The 21,108-nt window shown below is 38.3% G+C and overlaps 1 protein-coding gene across 2 annotated transcripts in view; it reads left to right on the forward strand.

Moving 5' to 3' along the window:
* Positions 1–3,045: 3,045 nt before the first annotated feature.
* Positions 3,046–21,108, forward strand: part of arhgap21b (Rho GTPase activating protein 21b) — a 34,119-nt gene continuing 16,056 nt past the window's right edge. The window contains exons 1-8 of one of the 2 annotated variants that reach the window (XM_030160470.1): positions 3,046–3,251; positions 4,190–4,389; positions 13,334–13,519; positions 13,676–13,697; positions 16,865–16,957; positions 17,459–17,537; positions 17,619–17,673; positions 20,390–20,416. In XM_030160470.1, coding sequence (XP_030016330.1) covers positions 4,318–4,389; positions 13,334–13,519; positions 13,676–13,697; positions 16,865–16,957; positions 17,459–17,537; positions 17,619–17,673; positions 20,390–20,416 — 534 coding nt within the window. In that variant the 5' untranslated portion in view covers positions 3,046–3,251; positions 4,190–4,317. The remainder of the gene's footprint in view (positions 3,252–4,189; positions 4,390–13,333; positions 13,520–13,675; positions 13,698–16,864; positions 16,958–17,458; positions 17,538–17,618; positions 17,674–20,389; positions 20,417–21,108) is intronic. The other variant, XM_030160471.1, reaches the window with a different exon arrangement.

A 21,108-nucleotide genomic window follows, 5' to 3' on the forward strand; every position in this document is an offset into this window, starting at 1 on the left:
AAATTTGATATTTTATACTTGATTAGGTGTTGTGTCTTGTGCTTTGGATGTTAATACACATAATAAGTACAAGCATGGATGCCAGCAAGTATCCTATGAAACTGTACTTCATTATAAAAGCATGTATGTGTAAAGTATCAAACATACAGTCGTGGGAAAAAATTATTAGACCACCCTTTTTTTCTTCAATTTCTTGTTCATTTTAACGCCTGGTACAACTAAAGGTACATTTGTTTGGACAAATATAATGATAACAACAAAAATAGCTCATAAGAGTTTAATTTAAGAGCTGATATCTATCCATTTTCCAGGTTTTCTTGATAATAACCAAAATCACTTAAGTTCTTTCATCAATAGCTAAGTCATTGTACTACCTAAAACAGTGCTTTTAGGCATTCCATGTTTTGTTTTCTTTCTGTTTTAGTCACATGATACACACAGGAGTTAGTATTTGATTGCATAACCATTGTTTCTGATGACTTTTGATGGTCTAATCATTTATTCTGCGACTGTATGGCCTGTGGATCAAAACCGGACTGCCAAAGGGACCAATCTGGACCATGGGATGAATTTACAAAGTGCAAAGACTACATAGAAGACATTAGCTGTCAAGGGTGGCACTCAAACTTGACAAGTTGTTTTAATCATAAAGTTAAGTACTAGATTTGTCAGTTCCAGATGCCTGTTACTAAATGTTTTGTGCCTTCGTAAATCCGCTGTGATCTGTATGTTGTAAAGCACATGGGCAAGTGATAAAGTGAGGTATAATATTGTTAAAATTGTGGAAATTTCAATGTCTTTTTTAAAAGCAGAGAAAATTAGATATTCAAAGTGAAGAAACTTGAACAAATTCCACAATAAATGGCAACCATTTATGGATTTTTTTTTTGAGACAATGTAATTCCCTTCCCCCTCCTTTTTTTTTTCTTTATTACTTACTTATTTATTTACTTTCTTATGTTTATGTCACCAGTTTAATTATTTTATTCAGACTATGTCTTAGTATTCTTTTCATTGTATTGTTTGTCTGGTTTCATTGTTATTTGTTCCTAAAAAATATATATGCAAATCTGAAAGTAATGGTGTTTACAAACCTGGTTAATGTTGACATCAGTGTGCCATGGTGTTGGCATGTATCTTTCATTTTCTTGTATACACATCAATAAAAATATGAAACAAAAAAAAAAAAAAGTAGAAATTTCAGGTTGTTGGGATTATTCACATGTAAGCCTTAAATCTAAACATTTTCCTAATGTAATTTTACTTTTTTGCATTAAAAGAGATACATTTGCAGTTATTTATAGGTTATTATGCTATCGTTTTACTACTTGAGATCAAATTGGGCTGTACTGAAATGAGTTTGCCAACCTTGAACTGAAGGAATCAGTCTTGGGGTGAATGCAGGCCATTTTATCACTTTCCGCTGCTGTTTGGGGAGCGGTTGACTCAAATGTTTGGTTATGGGAGGGTCACTATAATTGGCCAAAAATTGAAGTTATTTTAAAGGTTTATGACCACAGAACAGCCTCTAGAGCACAGGTGTCAAACATGCGGCCTGGGGGCCAAATCTGGCCTGCCAAAGGTTCCATCCCGGCCCGCTGGATAAAAGTGCAAAAATTAACCTGAACAATCAAGGTTGTCCAAATCATTTTGATTCAGGTTCCACATACAGACTAATGTTATCTACAGTAAAAATAAAAACACAATAACCCATAAATAATGACAACCACAAATTTTGTTTGTGAAAAATTACATGGAAAAAATTTAAATGAAAAAAATTACATTACACTGTGAAAATATTTACATTTATAAAACTATTCTTTCACAATAAAATGCAAATAAATGCATAAATAAAAAACAAAGATGAACAACCCGAAATGTGCAATTTTAACAATATTCTGCCTGTTACTAAATGTTTTATGCATTTATGGATCCACTGTGATCTGGAGATGTAATATTGTAGAAATTGTTCAAATTTTAGACCAAAATCCAAAATTTTAACAATATTCTGCCTGTTACTAAATGTTTACGTAACATTGTGTGTAATGTACATGTATAAATAATAAGCCAAGGCATGATATTGTTAAAATTGCACTAATTTTTCAAATGAAATTTCTGTTTTTTCAGGTTATACAAATTTTTTTTTTGCAAAATGTAAATATTTTCATAATTTAATTGTTTGGTTTTTTTTGGTTTTGTTTTTGTTTTTTGTTTTTTTGTAATAAAACCAAAAGAAAAAACTTGGACACTTTGGAAACTTTGTCATTATTTATAGGTTATGAAGTCATTATTTTACTGGCCTGGCCCGCTTGAGATCAAATTGGGCTAAATATGGCCCCTGAACCAAAAGGAGTTTGACACCCCTGGTCTAGAGGAAGAACTGGCTGGACAGGACAGCTTTGTGAAAGTCTCCTCCCTAAACTGACCTCTGCAACAAAAGCTGCCAATCCCAAGAACAGGTGGCCCCTTATGTTGGAGAGGAATAAAAGGGACATTTGTCAGGGCCCTGGGAATCTGAGTCCCTGTTTGAAGCGCTTCTTAGTGTACAGCTAATCTTATTCGCATTATATGGAGTAAAGAAGTGTACGTGTTAACCATTTCATTGTGATTACTTGCTGTGGGGTGTATACAATAGGAGCGCGATGAGCCCACAGATTATGTGCAGTGTGGTATGTGTGGACTCACATTCCACATCCACTGCCATCCACATGCCAACCCCACTCGACCTCGCTTTGAACCGGGACATGTGACTCCATGTTCAGCCTTGTTTATATGACACGAAAGCGGGCAACACGGTGGAGAAAAGTGTAAATTTAACGCTTGATCGTGTCTCGGTTTGCCGTGTCAGACAGTGTGTGCTCTGTGGACTTTTGAAACTCTGACGGAACGGTTAAAAAACACCACCTTTAAGCAGCGCAGCGACTACTTTTTGTAAACTCGCACGGGATTGGTCCGCTCAAATACAACACGGCTTCTGATTGGCTGAGAGTGTCCTGTTGACCGAAGGTGGACTCCCAGAGAGTCGGGATCGCTGGAAGCAAAAAATTCCAGCTACAAAACTGCACCATGCGCCTCCCCTGAGTGGGTTTGGAGTAATCACCGGGAAGCCGTTTGTACTCAAAATATATTAAATTAAGACAACGCCTGACTATCCTGGAGTTCCCACGCTATGATATCACTTTGTCTGAGGGATTTTATGGAGAACCATCGCCGCCGTTGCCCGCCAGTAATGACGCTTCTCAACTACACAGGTAACTTTGTTTAAACTCCAGTTGTTAGCATCAATGCTAACCGCACCGCTAACAGCCTGTTGCCGCAGTTGGTTAGTTGTTGTATTTACCCACTTTACAAACTCAGTGACCAGCGTCGATAAAAGTATTTACCCTGGAAAGCAACAACAACGTCTCGTATGACTCTTTTGACTTTTCTGTTGTGATATTTTGTGTAAAGCAACAGTGGGAGAGCTACTTTTGTTGGTGGCTCGTGAACAACAGCTCGACACGCTCTGTACGTGATCGATCTCAAACAAGAGGAATTATGCCTGTCTCAGACTCAAAGCCACCGGATATATTATTGGGATACAAATAGCATTTGGTGGCACGTACTTTAATATCATGGTTTTATGGATTTGTTGTTACCGTATTTTCCCATGTGACGGACATTTATTTCGCCCTGCCTCCCGTGTGTAGTTCACTTGTTGCTGGTCATTCATTATGCAGTGTTGACTATCCACGTTGTTATGCTTGAAGCTGATGACAAGCTCATATTGTTTTTCCATGTATAATGCAGAGATGGTGTGGCTTGTCACATTAAATTCTTCAATGTGAGCACACATCTTAATTTAATCACAAATTAAGAATTTTTTTTTTCAATGGGAAACGCTGTAAACTGTTTTTATTCTCTTTTCAGTGTTGAAGTAAGCGTGTTTCTCGGTAGCATCTCAGTGTGAAACTTGTAAAGCCAAGGCGTTGGGTTGCCTGTTGCATAATATCCAAAATTAGATACGCATGGTCCACTATTATGTATGAAATACGGTTTAGGTATTTGCCCTGTTTTTTTTTTTTTTCTTTTTTCACTAAACCTTGAGAACACAAAACCAGTTTATGTGTTAGTCTGAACACTTAAGACTAACACATAAACTGAACTAAGCACAGTAATAGCCTAACATTTTCTTTACTTTATTCTACAGATGGACTGAAAAGTCCAGCAGGAATGGAGGTGTAAGTTGGACAAAGTGGAACATATTTTCTCACATCCTACTGGAACTACCTTTTCGATGTGGGTGATCACAGATAACAGGATTTTAAGTGAAGTTAAATGATGGCATCGCGTTGGGTTCATTCTGGTGAAGATGATGAGAGGCAAAAAGCAAGATCTTCTTTCTGTGAGGTAAGAGGACTCAAACCTCAGACTCTATCTTAAATGATTTTATTCATAAAATGGTGGCTGTTTTGCTGCAAATGACTATCTGGTTTCATTGTGCTCCCTCTTTCAGTTTGTTTTTAGGGGGAGTAATGGGTTTGACACTTTGGCCCAGCTGTTCGCACTTGTAACAACTCCTGTCAGTGTTTTTCTCTTTATCTCATTGGAGTTTCATTACTTTGGTTCTTTTGATAATGGCTTAATGTAACAAGCATTGTGCTTTTCTTTTCTTGCAGCAGGTAGGGTTGATCATTTTACATAAAGTGATTTTAAAAAAACAGGTTACAGTTGCTGGAGAGAGTTTAATTAGGGTTGAAATTTTAATCAAAGTCTTAGCTGTTGGCAGTGGGAGGAGACAGTGGTATAGTAGCTGTTAATTTAAACCTAATCTTTAAGATTTTTAAGTCTTGACCCCTGTAATACCAGACAGGACACCATCTGTTCCTCCGATAGCTTATTGTCTGAATGAAAACCTTTATGGTAAACAAGGTAACACTCCATACTCTTTGAAATTAAATGACACCTATTTATAGAGTCTGTAGTTTTCTTTCATTTCCTCCACCGCCTTTAATCTAATATTCAGCTATTCAGATAAGCGTCCCTGCGTCTGTGTGAATAGTTTGTAAATGAGGGATGTAAAGCTCCTTCTTACGTTGTTGCTTCTAATAAGCTTCATGTACTGAATTTGATTTAGATCGCTGAACCCTGGAGCAAATAAACCCTGTGCAGTCAGTATAATATTTAAGAAATTAGCCAGCAGTGGAGTTTGTGTTATTAGATTTTGAAATTTTATTTAGAGTCGATGTTTCAAGATAATGTTTAGAGAGAAGTCTAAGATTAAAAAAAGATATTTCTGGAAAGAAAACGACAAACTCAAAGCTCATTCAGAACAGCATAGACAGTTTATATTACATCCTTATGGTGTTCTTACTGTTATCTTTAAGACCATCAGGTTCCACCTCTTTATTTTAGTATTCTGTAGTACTCTATCAGTGTTTGTGTTTGTTGTGAGAAATATTACTTTGTGAATTATCTGCTTATCATAGGTCACAAACTATCCATTGTCCCTGTTTGTATTTCAGTATATCGTTTGAAAACCCAAGACACATGTTTTACAGTGTTATTTGTGTTATGTGGTGTAGTAAAGCCTATGCACAGTGCACCAGTGGAAATCCCACTTTCAGCAATCCTTCTATTAAAGCTACCACACAAACCAATTCATGTGCTAATTTTGATCCAGAACCCCCCTGGACTCTCTGGTCCTGGGATTTTCTGGAAAAGATGACACTGTAATTTTGGTAAGTTAAGAAGTTTCCTCTAAGGATGTGAATTGTGTCTGGGCAGCAAAAACATCATCAGATGATCTAATTTGATGAAGGCTAGTCATCTAAAGAATTAGATGATAAATGGGCATGACTTTGTGTTCATTGAAGGAGAGCATGGCCCAGAAGCAGTTGTAAACAAGCAACTGGGATCTAGAAAAGGGATACTGTTCCAGAATTAATGTACCACAGTGAGCATTTAAGTATGTTATAAGTCAAATAATGATGGAGAATGTTTTTTCAAATGGTTATTTTCTAATTCTTCAAGCGATATATATTAATTTTTATATCAATGGAGGTTGTCGTGTTGTTTATGAAATGAACATTGCAGAAATTTCTTCTTGATTCAAGATTTTGTCTGTTTGGTGGTGATTTTCCTGTTACACACTGGACTGTTTGTGGGCTTTATCAGCTCAATAGTGCATGGAATTTAAACACTGCTGCAGCTGAATCCAAAAGCCAAATAACAGTGTTGGCTTCATGTCTCTTTCCTCATATTGGAGTGTTTTATTAGATATGGACTTTGCAACATAGAGAGTTCTAGTAAAACATAGGTGGTTTGTATTGTATTTGTGTGAGTTTTTAGTATTTTCTCTACTAACTTGGGGTCTTTTATTACATGAAACCGTTGCATTTCTTCTATAGATGTAGGCTTGCAGTGTTTTTTTTTTTTTTTTTTTGTATCATTAATAATACCTGCACTTCACCAACAGTACTACAGAAATTAGTTGAGTTAAATGGATTATTGTTTGGGATGATGAAGCGCGATCCATATTTAGCTCTGTAGGGGGTTACTGACAAACAGACCTCCCTGTACCCACAGTCTTGGCCTCATTAAAGCTGAGTGTTCATCTCATTTAGGTTGGCTGCCTTTCACAGAACCCTCTGCACAGGCATCACATGCCTAACTGATGGCAATCGGAAGGGAAAATTGACCCTCAATTAGATAGAAGAAGTCTGTTGCATCCTTTTGCTTTATGGTTGTGTCTGTGCTGTCTCAGGGGAAATTGTAGACGTAGGATATGTGATTCAGTTACCTTCCTCTTTGCATGGTTTTCTCTGCAGTCAGAAGATTCATGTCATCATGGAAAACTGATGTTTTCTAAATCCTTTTTAGTTAAATACCTAATTTATAAACTGATTATAAATAGCTCATTTATAAACTGATACATTTTTTATGTATAAAGGGAAAAAGCTTAATATGGAAAAATGGTTGCCAATCGATAACATTTTCAATTGAAGGCATTAATGCATAGCTCTAGTAAAGTGTTGTCATAGAAATAAAATACTCACAATGTTTTAAATATGTCTATTTTCAGCATACCATAGGCATGAAAATGTGTAGGCAGTCTTCATAATTTATGCAATCATCGTCATTACTTGCTGGATGCTTCTTAGTTCTCTCTCTGTGTGTGTGTGTGTGTGTGTAGGGGGGGTCTAAAGAAGAACTTGACCAATTAATCATGGTTGGCTTTTCTTTGCTCTGAACAACTGCTATCATATTGGACTTTCAAAATCCACTATTGGCTGACCTCTAGTCGAAAGGCCAGTGTTTAACAAACGACAGCAGTGGTGTGTGGGGGCTGTGACATTTGATATTTGTTGTTTATCTGCATTGCAAAACCAATATATTGGGTAATTCACTAATACCCTGAAGCAGCTGTGATTTTTGCATAGTACTGAAAACATCTGGTTTGGTGGGTAATTTTAGCATATCTGTCTACGAAGCAGAGCACCACAAAGTACCACAAGATACATTCTCAAGAGCTGACACTGAGTGAAGTGACTTATGGTTGGACATATTAAGGTTTGCTCTGTTTGTGGATGGCTTAGGTATTGTGATGGCTCTATCTATCTATCTATCTATCTGTCTGTCTGTCTGTCTGTCTGTCTGTCTGTCTGTCTGTCTGTCTGTCTGTCTGTCTGTCTGTCTGTCTGTCTGTCTGTCTGTCTGTCCGTCCGTCCGTCCGTCCGTCCGTCCGTCCGTCCGTCCGTCCTTACTTCCTTACTTCCTTACTTCCTTACTCACTTTCTTTCTCTCTCTTCAGTTTAGATACTGCCCCTACATATTACAATGGAAAGGTAATGTTTAATTTCAGAGCTTTGGTGATAGATTGCATAAGACCGGGATGGTGTTTACTGTTGCTAGAACATGTTGGTTTTATTTTTCCATTATGCTCTTTTCTGTCTCAGAACTACTAACTATGTGTATGTTGTCATGTCAATAATGTCTAGTATATTCAGATGGAGAAGTTTTTGGAAAGACACACTGGGTTGACAGTAGTACTCAGGACTATTCGATGTCACATCTGTATGTTACAATGAGAAGTGTGGCTTGAATGGCCCACGTGCCTACATAGGCCTGGTAATGATACCCTTAACCTTGTACTACACTACAAGGCTGAAACGCCCTGGGCTCACCAGCAGTCGTCTGTATCATTACCTCAGGCTTTTCACAGTTAAGTGCTTGGTTTGGACGGGATGTGGTGTAGAATTTAGCAGCCCACAGAGAAGTTGGTCTCTTCACATTTTAAAGCTGTGTACTTGTCAGATGTTTTTGGAGCTGATGTCATGTGCTAGTAATGTGTCATTTCATGACGTCAGCAGAGGCTTTAAACACTTTGGACATATAGTTTGGTTTTATAACACTCTATAAATGAACAAAGTGGAAAGTCCAATTTCTTTTGCCATGTGCTCTTCAGAAATCAACCTGTTCTGGCACATTTTTTGTATAAAACCATCATATTTCTGAACTTGGTGGGTGGTATGGTTTGTCTGCTGCCTCATCTCTACCTACAGTAGGGGATCCACTGATGTAGTCATGTTATCATTACTGTGGAAATGATCACATGTACAGTAGTTTTAGCATTTTACCAAATGCACTATAGGGTTGAACGATGTGCAGAAAAAAACACATTGAGAATATTTTGACACCTAGTTTTTACAGTCAGTGGGAATGGAAATTTTCAATGAAAAAAGTATCTAACTTTGGTGATATAATTTTTGCTCTGTTTAGTACCAACCATGATTGTTTCCTTACATCTGGAGAATATGGTTTGTAGGCTGCGGTAGATGTAGTGCCACAGTACAACAAAACGAGTAGAAAACACCAGGCTTGGGTAAACCACTGGCTCTTTTCAGACATTATTTAAAGATGCTTTTCATTGTTATGTGATGCTGGAAGTCAATGTCCTACTCTAAAATATGCGCCTGGTCACTCTTCATTTTCAAGTGATATCCAACAGAAGAACAAATGCCTACTGAAAATGCTTTCCCAGCTGCCTCACCCAGTGCAAATATCAGTCTGGCATTCTGGTGATTCATATATGGGTGAGAGGCATTCATTTGTGGGCTAGAAAGGAAAGGTGTGTTTTTGATGTGGGTGTTCCTTTCATGTGCTTTTCTTTGTAGCCCCTTTTTGGACAGGTAATCTCATACTTTTCTCCTTTATGTCTATTTCCTCTTAATCTTTTGGTCATGGTTATTTGTAAGCAAAATCCTCTGGTCAATCAGGTTTACACCGGAATCTTGCACTGTTCTCTTCCCTTTACAATCGACATTATGGTTTCATTAAATAGAAAGATATTTGTTGGTTTTTTTATTGAATGGAAGGAAAAGGGAAAACATGTGGAGAAATGTTGGTCTGGAATTTATTGTCCTGGAATGTCGCAGTGGTTTTAACTATGCGAGTGGCAATGATAACACTGCTTGGCATGTGTCTGTCAGGAGGCCCACTCCCCCTTCTGTCCTCCACATCTAAAGATCAGAGGGTTGGAAACTGCCTTGTGCACTGGTTGCTAAATCAGATCCAGTAGACTGGGAATGGCTTACCCCGGAGACAAGAGGGGAGCCATTCAGGCATTCCAAACATCCAGTTGATCCATTGTCATATCACCACAAGCTCCTCTCTGCATATGGATCTGAATGCTTTCAAATCGGCACACAGTGATCACACAAACTCACAGTTTAATACTTATATGCTGTGATCCTGGTACATTCAAAGTAATGCAAAGTAAAACCTGTTTTGCCACTTTCATCGAAATAAATGCGTGTCAGCTGCACCTGCAGCTCTGTTTCCCAGCCAGCTTCAGTAGAGCTGTGGGCCTTTAACTCTTTATGCATGTTTGAACTCCTTGTATGCACTCAACAGTTGGGCTTTGCCAAAATATCATATTGCTATATAGGTCATTTCACATCCAGATAACGATGAATAAACACAGCACTAAAGTCTTATTTCACTGCTGCTGAGCCAAAAAAGGTGGAGCAAAAAACATTTATGAGTTCTCTACCACAATTTGCTATCATTTATGGTCATGATAAATCATGCGACAGGTCTCTTCATTATTATTCTCTTTTATGATACACAAAAATGTGAAAATTACTTCAGGATAAACCTGAATGATCTGGGGTAAAATTAATAGGATGGTCTTTTGAGGTAAAATCAACAGCCATAATCAGAATCACAACTTTCTCACTTCTTAAAATATGTAGGCAAGTTACGACCACCATGCTGGTTTCTGCAAGTGTAAGTGTGACAGCATCTTGTTATGCAACTAAAAACACTTTTTTTCGTTATTATAGACCATTGTAATTTGAAATGGTAGCTAATGAAGTAAACGGTAGCCCACATTTTCTTAACTGTATGTACATCCGTGGTGCTCCAATGGTTCCCATTAATCACCTAGATTGTGGCCTAATTTGTCTGTCCAGAGATTTAAACCAAGGAACCAAAAATGTTTTTACATGTGAACATTACTCTAAAGCATCTATACCCCCTTTTACACAGCACCTCTGTGACGGGAATATTTCACCTTTATTCCAGAATGACATCTGTGCAAACAAAATGGTGGGATCATTTGGTCCCACCTCTGTCACGGCTCTGTAACATCTCTGGAGGTAGTAACAGAGCTGTGATAAAGGTGGAATCATGATTCCGGAACGCTATGTAAAAAGAACAGGTCTCATTCCACAACCAAGGTGGGATGTTTTGATGATGTATTGCATGTGCAACCGCCATGCTGGGGGGATTTAAAAATGAGCACAGGCTGTGTACAGTAAACAAACATATCAACATGACCAGAAAGATGTTGAACGGGGGAGACACCGAGATCCGCGAGCTGTTGTCACTTTGGGCGGAGGACTCTATCCATGGTAAGATTTGTGGAATGGTGAAAGATGGGCAGACTCTGGAGCGGTTAACTAAGAAGCTCGGGGTATTTCAGACACTATATGCTGCGCTGTGTCACCCCCCCTTTGATTCTGGAACGCAGGTCTGCTGTGTAAGTCCAGCCTGTCTCACCTCTGTTACGCCTTTGGCTTGGCTGTGGAAATCAGTCAACGGTGGCAAAAAGGTGGGATCACCATTTCACCTTTTTTCCCGGGATCTCTGTGTAAAAGTGGCTTATGGAAATCAGACTTGATGCTTGTTGAGTTCAGAAAATGGGTGTACAGTAGTGCTTGACTGATGGAAGTTGTCATTTTGCCAGTCATTGCTTCAGCTGCAGCAAAACAACACTGTGTACAAACATTGCAAGTTAACTTGTATGAAAGCCAAACACTTTAGTGTAGAAAAGTGCTAAAGAAACCCAAGACATGTACATAAATAAACACATTGGTCAAAAACATTAATGCTAACAGGTCACAATGTAACACTGGCATTCAGGCCATTTAAAATGAAATGCAACTGAGTAGAAAAGTTTTGGCAGTGCTGTAAAGCAGAAAATAAGCTACAGATCAATAGCAACCTAAAATCGTGAGATCACCCAGCCCTACACTCTTCTCAAAGTGTATGTTGTGAGTGTAATGTGAAAATCTTTATGTTTATGTGCCTTTCATGCAAATTTTTTGCCTGCGCTTGCAAATGACAGACTGTATTGCCACAAGGAGTCTGATTTTAGACACAGAGAAATAAACAGAAATGTCATTAAAATGACTGAACATAAAATGAAGCGATACATTGATTGTGTAAAGAGTATAGTTAGAAATATCAGCACAGGGTAACACATCACATAGCCCTACTTAACAAACCAGGCAGCTGCTATTGCTCATATACTTCTGACAGAAACTCATGCTTAAAAAGGAGAATAACTAGGCTGTTGAGAAGTGGTAAATATTCTGCAAAGACTGCAATGAAACATGCTTTAACTTGGTAAACGCCTCCAGGCACCCTGTATGTGTCTAATGAAGCATTGAGTGCAGCACTGAAGGCTCATTTTGGGACAATATTAAGAGCAACTGTATTGGATATGTGTTTTAAGTTGCTGAGAACCAGCTGTTGCTGATATTTTTTTAAACATGGTTTTGCTCTTTTCATTCTTCCAGCAACAGATGCAAAAAGTGGTAGATGTGTTAAGTTTTGTTTATGTCTTCTCTAAATAGAACTTTCACCTGAGATGAGGATATAACTTCTCAGTTATATTCTATTAATCATAAGAAGACAAACAAATTAAACACAAACTTTTTTTGCTTTCAATTTGTCCACAGCAAATTTTATTTATCATAGTTGGCCACTGTTTGTGTTATCATTTGGTTAACTCAGATTTTCTGATATTTCACTCAACATATCTGCACAGGCAGAGATAGCATGAATGCAAGCTCATCAAATTCCTCACATTGTCGGTGAAAGTCTGTGCTTCAGTTGGGGAGGGGGAGGGTTTGTTAGAGACAGAGTTAGGAAAAGTACTTTTTCAGCATGGAAATATAAGACTGTTTGGCCAGTAATATACCTGGATGTTGTACTGAAACAGGAAATATGAACTGACTTGAGCGAGGGGAGTGCTGCTGCACACACGATACAACAAAGGTGTGAAGCTATAAATAGTAAACAGTGGGTTGGGAGTCCAAATCCCTGAAGTCTGACATGCATCACTCCAACTGGATGGATGAAACACCATTACCTGATGTAAACTGAACAACTACTAATATTTTCTATTTATTTACTTTTTATTCAAACTAGGGCTGGGTGATAGTTGAAAAATGAAGTAGGTTTTTTAATAAAAATAATAAGGGAAAAAGATGGGCTGTAATTAGGCTAGCTTATCAAGGTAGGTAAACAAAGTACAACAAATATACAAACAATATCAGTAATGGGTCATAGTCACTTTTATTCAGTGTGACATTTTGTTAACCCAGCATGGTGTGTGTGTGTGTGTGTGTGTGTGTGTGTGTGGGGGGGGCTGCCATTACTCTGTCAGTCTTTTCCGGGTTGTGTTTCATAACCACTTTTAATGACTTCTTTGATGCTCGTAAATCCCACGTCATTACAGCAAGACGGTGTAGCTGTAACTTCCCCTGTTTTGCTAATAATTTCCAGTGAATATTCTGCAGCTGTATTTGGCTCAAATGGGTTGCCAATTTAGCACCAACAGATATTACATTTCACTGATATATTGATGTCGCAACCAGACAACGCACCTGATACATGACTAGGATGGTTGAAACATTGTTTTTGGACTGTAAGTGCTGGGAATTTCCAGTATTTGCACATCCGGTTTCATATCTGGTATTATATATGAGATCTCATCCTGAATGCAAATGTCAAGTGAAATTAAGATGATTTCACCATTAACTTGAACTTTCTGTTTGTGTAGAATGACTCTCCAGAGTGGAGGAGCTTGGCTGATTCTCCGGCAGGGCAGTACCCAACAGAGGATGAGGTGTTCTCATGGCCGAGGCCAAAAACTGTGCATTTACGTCGCACGTCTCAAGGGTTTGGCTTCACCCTGCGGCACTTCATCGTATATCCACCGGAGTCAACCATGCACTGCACTTTTCCGGTAAATATCCAGATGATAATTATTAAGCGGAACACAACTTATTTTTTTAACTTCATTCATCATAGTATTTAGTTGAACAGTCAACAACAGTCTTACACCTAAGTGGTAAATTATGACCTGTAACAACATAGTCACTTGAGCCTTTCTGTGTTACAGGAGGAAGATCATGGCCGCAGAGGTAAGCAGAAAAACTCGGCTGTTCCTTTTCACGCCTGCCCTTCAGCTCTGCTGAGTCAGAGCAGTGCCTCTGACTTCTAATGACTCTTAATCCATCCACTCTTTGGCTCTTTTTGCTTCCTTATGCGATGAGAACAATGTAGCTCCTGTGTGTCACTGACCTTTGTGGAGGCATGAAAGGTTTGGTCAGCACCACCTGTTTCTGTTCTACACTGAACCAGCTCTTCATATTGTCTCACTTTGTTGCTGTTGCTCTTTTTCCTCACTAACCCTAAAAAGCTTGTCAGAAAGCAATGGCCTCATTTTGTACTGGATAGTGCATGTTTAAATTGCTTTCCTCTCATTAGCCTAAACATACCAACCTGTTTCTCTCCATTCATCAAGGACAAAACTTCACATCACACCCATGATTTAAGTGTATAGTTTCACATACTTTTTGTTTATTTACAAAGCTACAAACCTTTCTCACTGTGTCGACTTTCCTTTTGTCTACTGTCATTTTCTGTCAACATATGAAACCTGAAAGTCATTGAATGAGATGTCCCATTGAATTTTGGGGTCCTACAATGTTGTGAAGAATGTAATTTCCATAATTTTCTAGATGGACACAGTTATAGTATTTTCAGTTTTCTACTGGCATGATGATCAAATGTTACTGATTGGAATTCCTCAATTGGGTAACATTGTTTCTTCGTACCTTACTTGTTTTTTTCATGTTTTTACTCGTCTGTATAATGAGAGTGTGTCTTAAGGAGTGAACCTTTGTCAAGTCTAAGCTCCCATTTGTGGGAGATTGTTTCATATACTGGAATCCATTCAAGGGGATTTCTCCATCTGCAAGACAGACGGAAAATTATTTTTGATGGCAAGCAGCACTGTTGAGGAAGTGAATTATTACAAGCGCCTCTTTGTTTTCACGACATAATGGGAAACCTTTATCTATGTTTTTACTATAACAGTATTTCCCTCACCATTATGTACAGTTGTCAAAGACCACTTTTTTGTTTTGTATATAAGAACAAATGATCATGTGACTTTACACCTAGAAGAGCTTGTAATAAATACCTCAAGGCTAGAAATTTGTCATGACTTTATATCAGTGGATTAATCAGAGCATGACTGATTATGTGTTTATTTACAGAACTGATCTAAATGTGGTTAGGCTAAATGTGCTGTATTGATTTATTATCAAGGTGAGATCTGAGAAATATTGCTCCACATATCATTTTCTCTCTGCTACACCATGAAGTTCTCTGTCATACTACAGGCTGTAACTTCTTAAACCCAAACTCCGATGTAATGTAATTTTTTTTTCTTTTTTTTTCTTTTTTTTTTTTTGAGATGTAAAACCATTGTTGTGTTTTTACTGGTGTTACTTTGATTTTACTTGGTTGATGAAAATGGGGTTTGTAACATAGCTTTGACTTTAATTGCTAATTGTACAAATTGCCACAACCAATGTAGAAATGTAGTATCTTGGGTTCCCACAATCGCTCCTGTTCTCAAGTACAAATCAACAAAACACTGGGTTGTGTCATAGTTCACTAGGAGGGACGGAAGCCCACCAGGCATTGAACTGTTGGTTTGGCTGGTGTTGAATGAATCCATGAACAGCTCCTTTGTGGTGATGCAAATGCAGTCTCATATTTTGCCACAAGGGGGAGCATGTTTCATCTCTGTATGAGGCTCCTCTTGCAGCATTACATAATGTGTCCCCTGGATGCAATTCTACATGGGTAATCTTATGTGTGGAAGAGAGAAGAAGGAAAATCTGAGAAGGTGATATGTCTGCTTGTTAGGTTTACAAATGTTTAGAGACAACATCTGATTAACTGATAAGTCTTCATTCATTATTGAATATTTAAGCCCCTTTTTCTTGTCTAGTGTCTAATATATATATATATATATATATATATATATATATATATATATATATATATATATATAAATATAACTAATGTGCCATGAAGCCAAATGCAATATTTAGAATAAATGTATGGTTAGTTGAAATCTTAATGATAATAATAATAATCATAATAATAATACATTTCAATTGACTTCAAATACTAATATAATTATGGTGCGTTAAAGCTGCAGGAGCTGAAATAAGGGAAATATAGCAGACAACACTCCCTCCCTCTGTAGCTGTCTCCTCTTAGTCCAAATGAAAAGACTAAATGTAAAGATAGATGAACCTGACACCATTTGACAATGCTGTAGAAAAGATTGGTCGCAGAGCAGTAGACTTGCATCTGAGGTCATCTAAACAGTGATTAGTAATGGCAGCTGTCAGTCCCATGTTTAACCACTCTGTCTTAAAACATTTGATTAGCCAAAGTATGCCAAAGATTTTCTATAGCCTGAAAACATAATCCACAGAATTTGATAGAATTCTTGTTTCATGTCAAACTGCTTGAAATACAACATACTGAAAAGTAATTTTTCTCAGTAGCAGAAAGAAAGTATCATGCACTACAGCATTAACAGTCTTACTTGTTTTCATCCAGGCCTTCCATCCACTGTAGTTTGTGAGCCATCGTGCACTGACTCACTAGCAGAATGTTAACTACTGTGAAAGGATTTTAGCCACTCTTTGGCTGTGCCCAGAGCTGTTTCTCAGTTTATAAGGAGAGAGTGGGAGTTGTGCAGCTGAGCACACTGTCACTCCACCTTCTCTTAGTCTCTCTTTCTCTCACCCCCTCCTTCTTTCTTTGCTTTCCTTCTTTTTTTGCAGCCATGCAGCTGCTAGGAGACAGGAGCAGCATGAGCAAACAGGTTTTCCTGTCTTTAGCCGCTTTTATCCTTTCCCTAAACCCACACAGTTTCCCTGTGTTGAAGTTTTCTTGTTTTTGAACCAATTAATTATCCCTCTATTCTAAAGGGTACCAACATTGGCCAGAACAGCCTGTTCTGCTGTCATAATGTCAATTCACGTCTCCAGATCTCATGACAAACCTCCCAGTTTGTGTCTCGTTATACAGCCACTCTGTCCTCTCACCTAAATAAAGCTACTTGAAGCTCAGCTGGTGATCATTGCTTTGTAGTTGTATTCACCTTTTAGGTTTATCTCTGAGTGAGTCATGTGTTTGTATAGTCAACTTGATGTGATATAAAGGCAACTCTATACTGTATTTACAGTCTAATATTTTTTCTTCTCATTATCACCAGGGAGACCGCGGAATAGGCTAGAACCAATGGACACTATTTTTGTGAAGCAGGTCAAGGAAGGTGGTCCTGCTCATGGCGCAGGACTTTGTACAGGTAATATCCAGTCAATCCTATTCAATAACCAAAGATCAGTGGTCTAACCTCTGGGAAGTGATGAGGTTGAAGCATAATCCCATTCATGTCATACAGAGCAAGTTAACTTCCTCTAAGCTATTGCAGAGATACAGATACTTTAGAGTGTTGTAAGCAGGAGGGGAAAATATGCAAGCTGAGCTGTTTCCAGTAGTGGCCTGACAGTAGTCTTTCTCTGAGGTGAAACATTTGCATAGATCCATAGTTAAAGGGAACTTTTTATACCTCTTCACTGTGTAGAAACATGACTGTGTGGTGTGTTGTAGTGGATAAGGAAAGTCCTCAATTACTTTAAAGTCACTTTAGGTCATTATGTTTTGGGTGTATTTGCTTTCCTTTTCACTGTTTAGCTGAAGGAACACTTCCTCTTTGCAAACATACTTTCTTAAGGTAGGCAGCTTTGTCTTTTTTCTTTTTATATCATGTCAAATTAATACGTTATTTTCTCAAATTGGATGTTAGGTGATCGCATTGTCAAAGTGAATGGGGCGAGCATTATTGGTAAAGCCTATGGTGAGGTTATATCGTTGATCCAGGACAGGTGAGCTTTGATATAAATTCTTCTGTTTTTGCCTAGTTGGTGTATTTCCCTGTTTAAGTCTCTTTTTTTTCTCCGCTACAGTGGTGATTTTCTTGAACTTTGTGTGATGCCAAAAGATGAGGATATCCTACAACTGGTAAGTTTTTTGTTTTGTTTTGTTTTTATACAGTCATGGTAAGGTGTTTACTGTATACACTCTTTTAAAACAAAAAAAAATACTCTCACTGTCTGTAGTTCTCGGATTTCCACTACATCAGAACCTGCAGAGTTGTCCTAGTTTAAGGTGTTCATATTGGAACAGCAGTCATAAGATGCAGCCTGCCTGTCCCATCAGGACTCAGTATCTAGGCTCCCAAATCAGGCCACAGCAACTTTTCTGTCCTCCAAACCTGCTGCTGACTCCACTGCTAAAATGGCCTAATTGAAGTAGTTGTGTTCAAGATGTAATAATTCATCAGATTTTGCTAGGTGATGTATCTTAGTAGGGCTACAAACTTTGGAAGTTCATGACTCGGCCCTGTCAGGATCTGATTTCCAGGTTGTCCCAATATTTTTGTTATGGAAGGTTCTCAGAGGTGTTTGGTTTCTTTCATCGAGCTAGATTATGAGCCACCTGCAACAGAAAACCATGAAAGAAGTGATGGAACAGATGAGATATGTGTGTTTTCTGATGAATGTGTCGCCGTCAGGAGTTTGTCTTGTAATGTTTTTTCACTCTGACTAGTTTTCCGTGACTCCTTTCAAGGAAGTAGCAAGCTGATGCCATTGTTGTTAAAAATAAATATGAGTAAATGATTCAAGAGAAGAGGCTGTAACCTCCAAACTCTATGACAGTTTAGTATTTGTAGAGGGTAAGATGGAGACAATTAGAAGAGACACATTAACGTACATCAAAGACCATAAAAAATGTTAAGGAAGTTAACATTTATGTTTTATTAAGAGTACACAATAAGAGCAAGTTAACTGGCAATCTTCTAAAGAGTAAGAGAGGCAAGAGTGATTAAAAAAGATGTGTTGTGTCCTCTGTGAAGATTAAAAAAAATAACTGCTTATAAGTGCAGGAAAGAAGAAGTTTTGTTGTCATCTGTGTATTGGCCTGTGTATGTTGGTAGCAAATATCTTGGGAAATCAGTTTTACTAAAATAGGGCAGATTTTTTTTTCTCCAATCTGGAATTCACAGTTCTTTTGGTTTATATTTTTTTTGTATTTAGTTGTAATTATGATTTACTGTGGCGTTGCAGTATAAACATATAAGGATTTTTCTCTTCTTTTTCTGCCAGAGTTTAAAAAACAATTTACAGATTTTGCAGATGTGGTTTTTATGTCTCCAAAACTATTTCAAGTATAACTCCAAGTCCTCATGGCTATGTGCACTTCAGATATTATCATTAACCTTTAATGCATGCTGCAGGCAGCTGTTGGCTGCCTCTACACGTTCTGCACATTTAGTGCAAAGCAAAGGTGCACTTCTCTGTTCCATATCTATAGCAAATCACACTAAGTGCTCTGTCAGGATGCTCATGAATCTTTCCCGAGGGCCTTCCTGTTATCACACAGCTTGTTTATGAATTATATAATGAAAGGCTATTTGCCTAACCTGAAATTTTACTTTTGGGGAGCCATTATGGCTAATTGACTCCTTGCAACTGACTAAAGTTCTTTTAAATTGTCATTTATGAATATGATATCCAGTTAAAACTTAACAAAATTGTATCCACATTTCTTTCTTAAAATACCATTCAAATATAAAATGTGTTTGTAGCACATTTTCTAATTAATATTTTATTTGAAATGAAATCATTTAAATTGTTTAAAATCAGCCTTGGATGAACAGAAAATATGAAATTTTGGTTATAACCACTTGCTATTTTCTTCTAGTTATTATCAACACATTTCTCCTTTCCTTTAACTCATTAACTTCTGCTCTGCCCTTCTTTTGACGGTCCTCCCTCTGCCTTACCTATTTTTCTTACTTTGCCTATCTTCACAGTCTACTCCATTTTTCATGTGCCATCCTGCCACTGCCTGTAGTACTGCACAGTAATGGTCCGTCAGCTGCACAAAAAAAATATTAACGTAAGCAGACACACTGTTCGTAAGAACAAGAGGATTATCAAAGATGCTTGCAGAATGACATTACACTGTAGGAGGCAGCACACACTGACTGCTTAGAGACGGGCAGCAGTTGCTTAGCAAAGAGACAGAGGGTGTACATTCAGGGAGCAGAAAAGGGAGGGAACTGTTCACCAGGAAAGCAGAGGAAATACTGAGGTAGGAAACAGAGGGGAAAGAGCTTAAATGAGGAGATGAAACCAGTGGATATTATCAGCTGACAGCCCTGTGTTTTGAACAGGTTGATATTGAGAGAGGGGAGAAGAGGAAGGAATGGGAGGGGGAGCTGTACCATCACAGCTAAATGTATAATCAGCAGCTGCTGCTTCTGTCATGTGAGCAGTAGCAGAGGGAGGGAGAGGGAGACGTAGACTGGAGGCACCTTGTTCTCTTAGCGTAATATTCTGGCTGAAGATGGATAGAACCATGGAGACTTAACAGCAACATGAGAGGCAAGCTTCTGCTCCTGCCACCTTACCCAGGACAGACTGACACAGGCAGGTTGTAACGTGGCAACCCCGCTACATCTTTGCGTCTTCATCCCTCTGTGCTGCTGCTGCAGGTCTAGTGTATTTTTAGCATGTCAAGCCGAAGCTATGCTGTGGCTGTTTCATGTTCTCTCCTCTTTGAATCTGTTGTTTTTTTTATGTGCATATTTTTTCCTGCTGGCATCCTTTTCTCTGCCACCTTCTTTCCCTTCATTTCTTAATGCTTTTGTTTTCACATGCTGTAACGGCAGCCTTTTTCTCTGGAAACTGCTAATCTGGTAAGCAAACAGCAGACTGGATAGCTCCTTGACGTTGACATGTTATGCTTGCTGTCTCATTTTGCATATGTCATGCATGTCAGCACTGTCATTACATGATGGTCTACAGGTTCTACATTATTTCTGTGCACTTGTCTTGGTTGACTCTGTAATGGTTAGTTTGGAGCTGGTGATTTTATTATTTTGGCTGTTGAAATGGCCGATACACTGTGCCTGCAGTACCTGTTAGATTCAGCACCCGCGCTGGCATCCAGCTGGCACCTCAGTGAAGCCGCGCCCCTTCTCCGTCCTCTGTGCCAGATGTCATTAATGTGATAAAGGCCAGTGACCTCTGAACTCCCCTACATATGAATGCTTACAGAGGGAGGAACTGTCACTGATTGTTGTGGCACACACAGGTTTATGTAAGATTGTAATTTGATACCAGGTAGCAGGATCAAAGTCCTCATACCTTTACTGTTCTTTCAATTGCAAGTACGACATTCTATGACTAAACCAGGAAAATGGTACTCCAAATCAACAGGATTTTGTAATGTATTGTATATTGAAAAGAGTTTGTAAAAAAATGAAATGGTCTAAATACAGGGAGCTTAGTCAGGCAGGCTAAATATAGCATTTTCACTATGAGGTACGGGAGACCTTCGCTCTGTCTGAGTTTACATTCTGAGGTGGGTGAATGGAGACATCAGTAA

The sequence above is a fragment of the Sphaeramia orbicularis genome, chromosome 17 (assembly GCF_902148855.1).
Source record: "Sphaeramia orbicularis chromosome 17, fSphaOr1.1, whole genome shotgun sequence".
Taxonomy (NCBI): Eukaryota; Metazoa; Chordata; class Actinopteri; order Kurtiformes; family Apogonidae; genus Sphaeramia; species Sphaeramia orbicularis.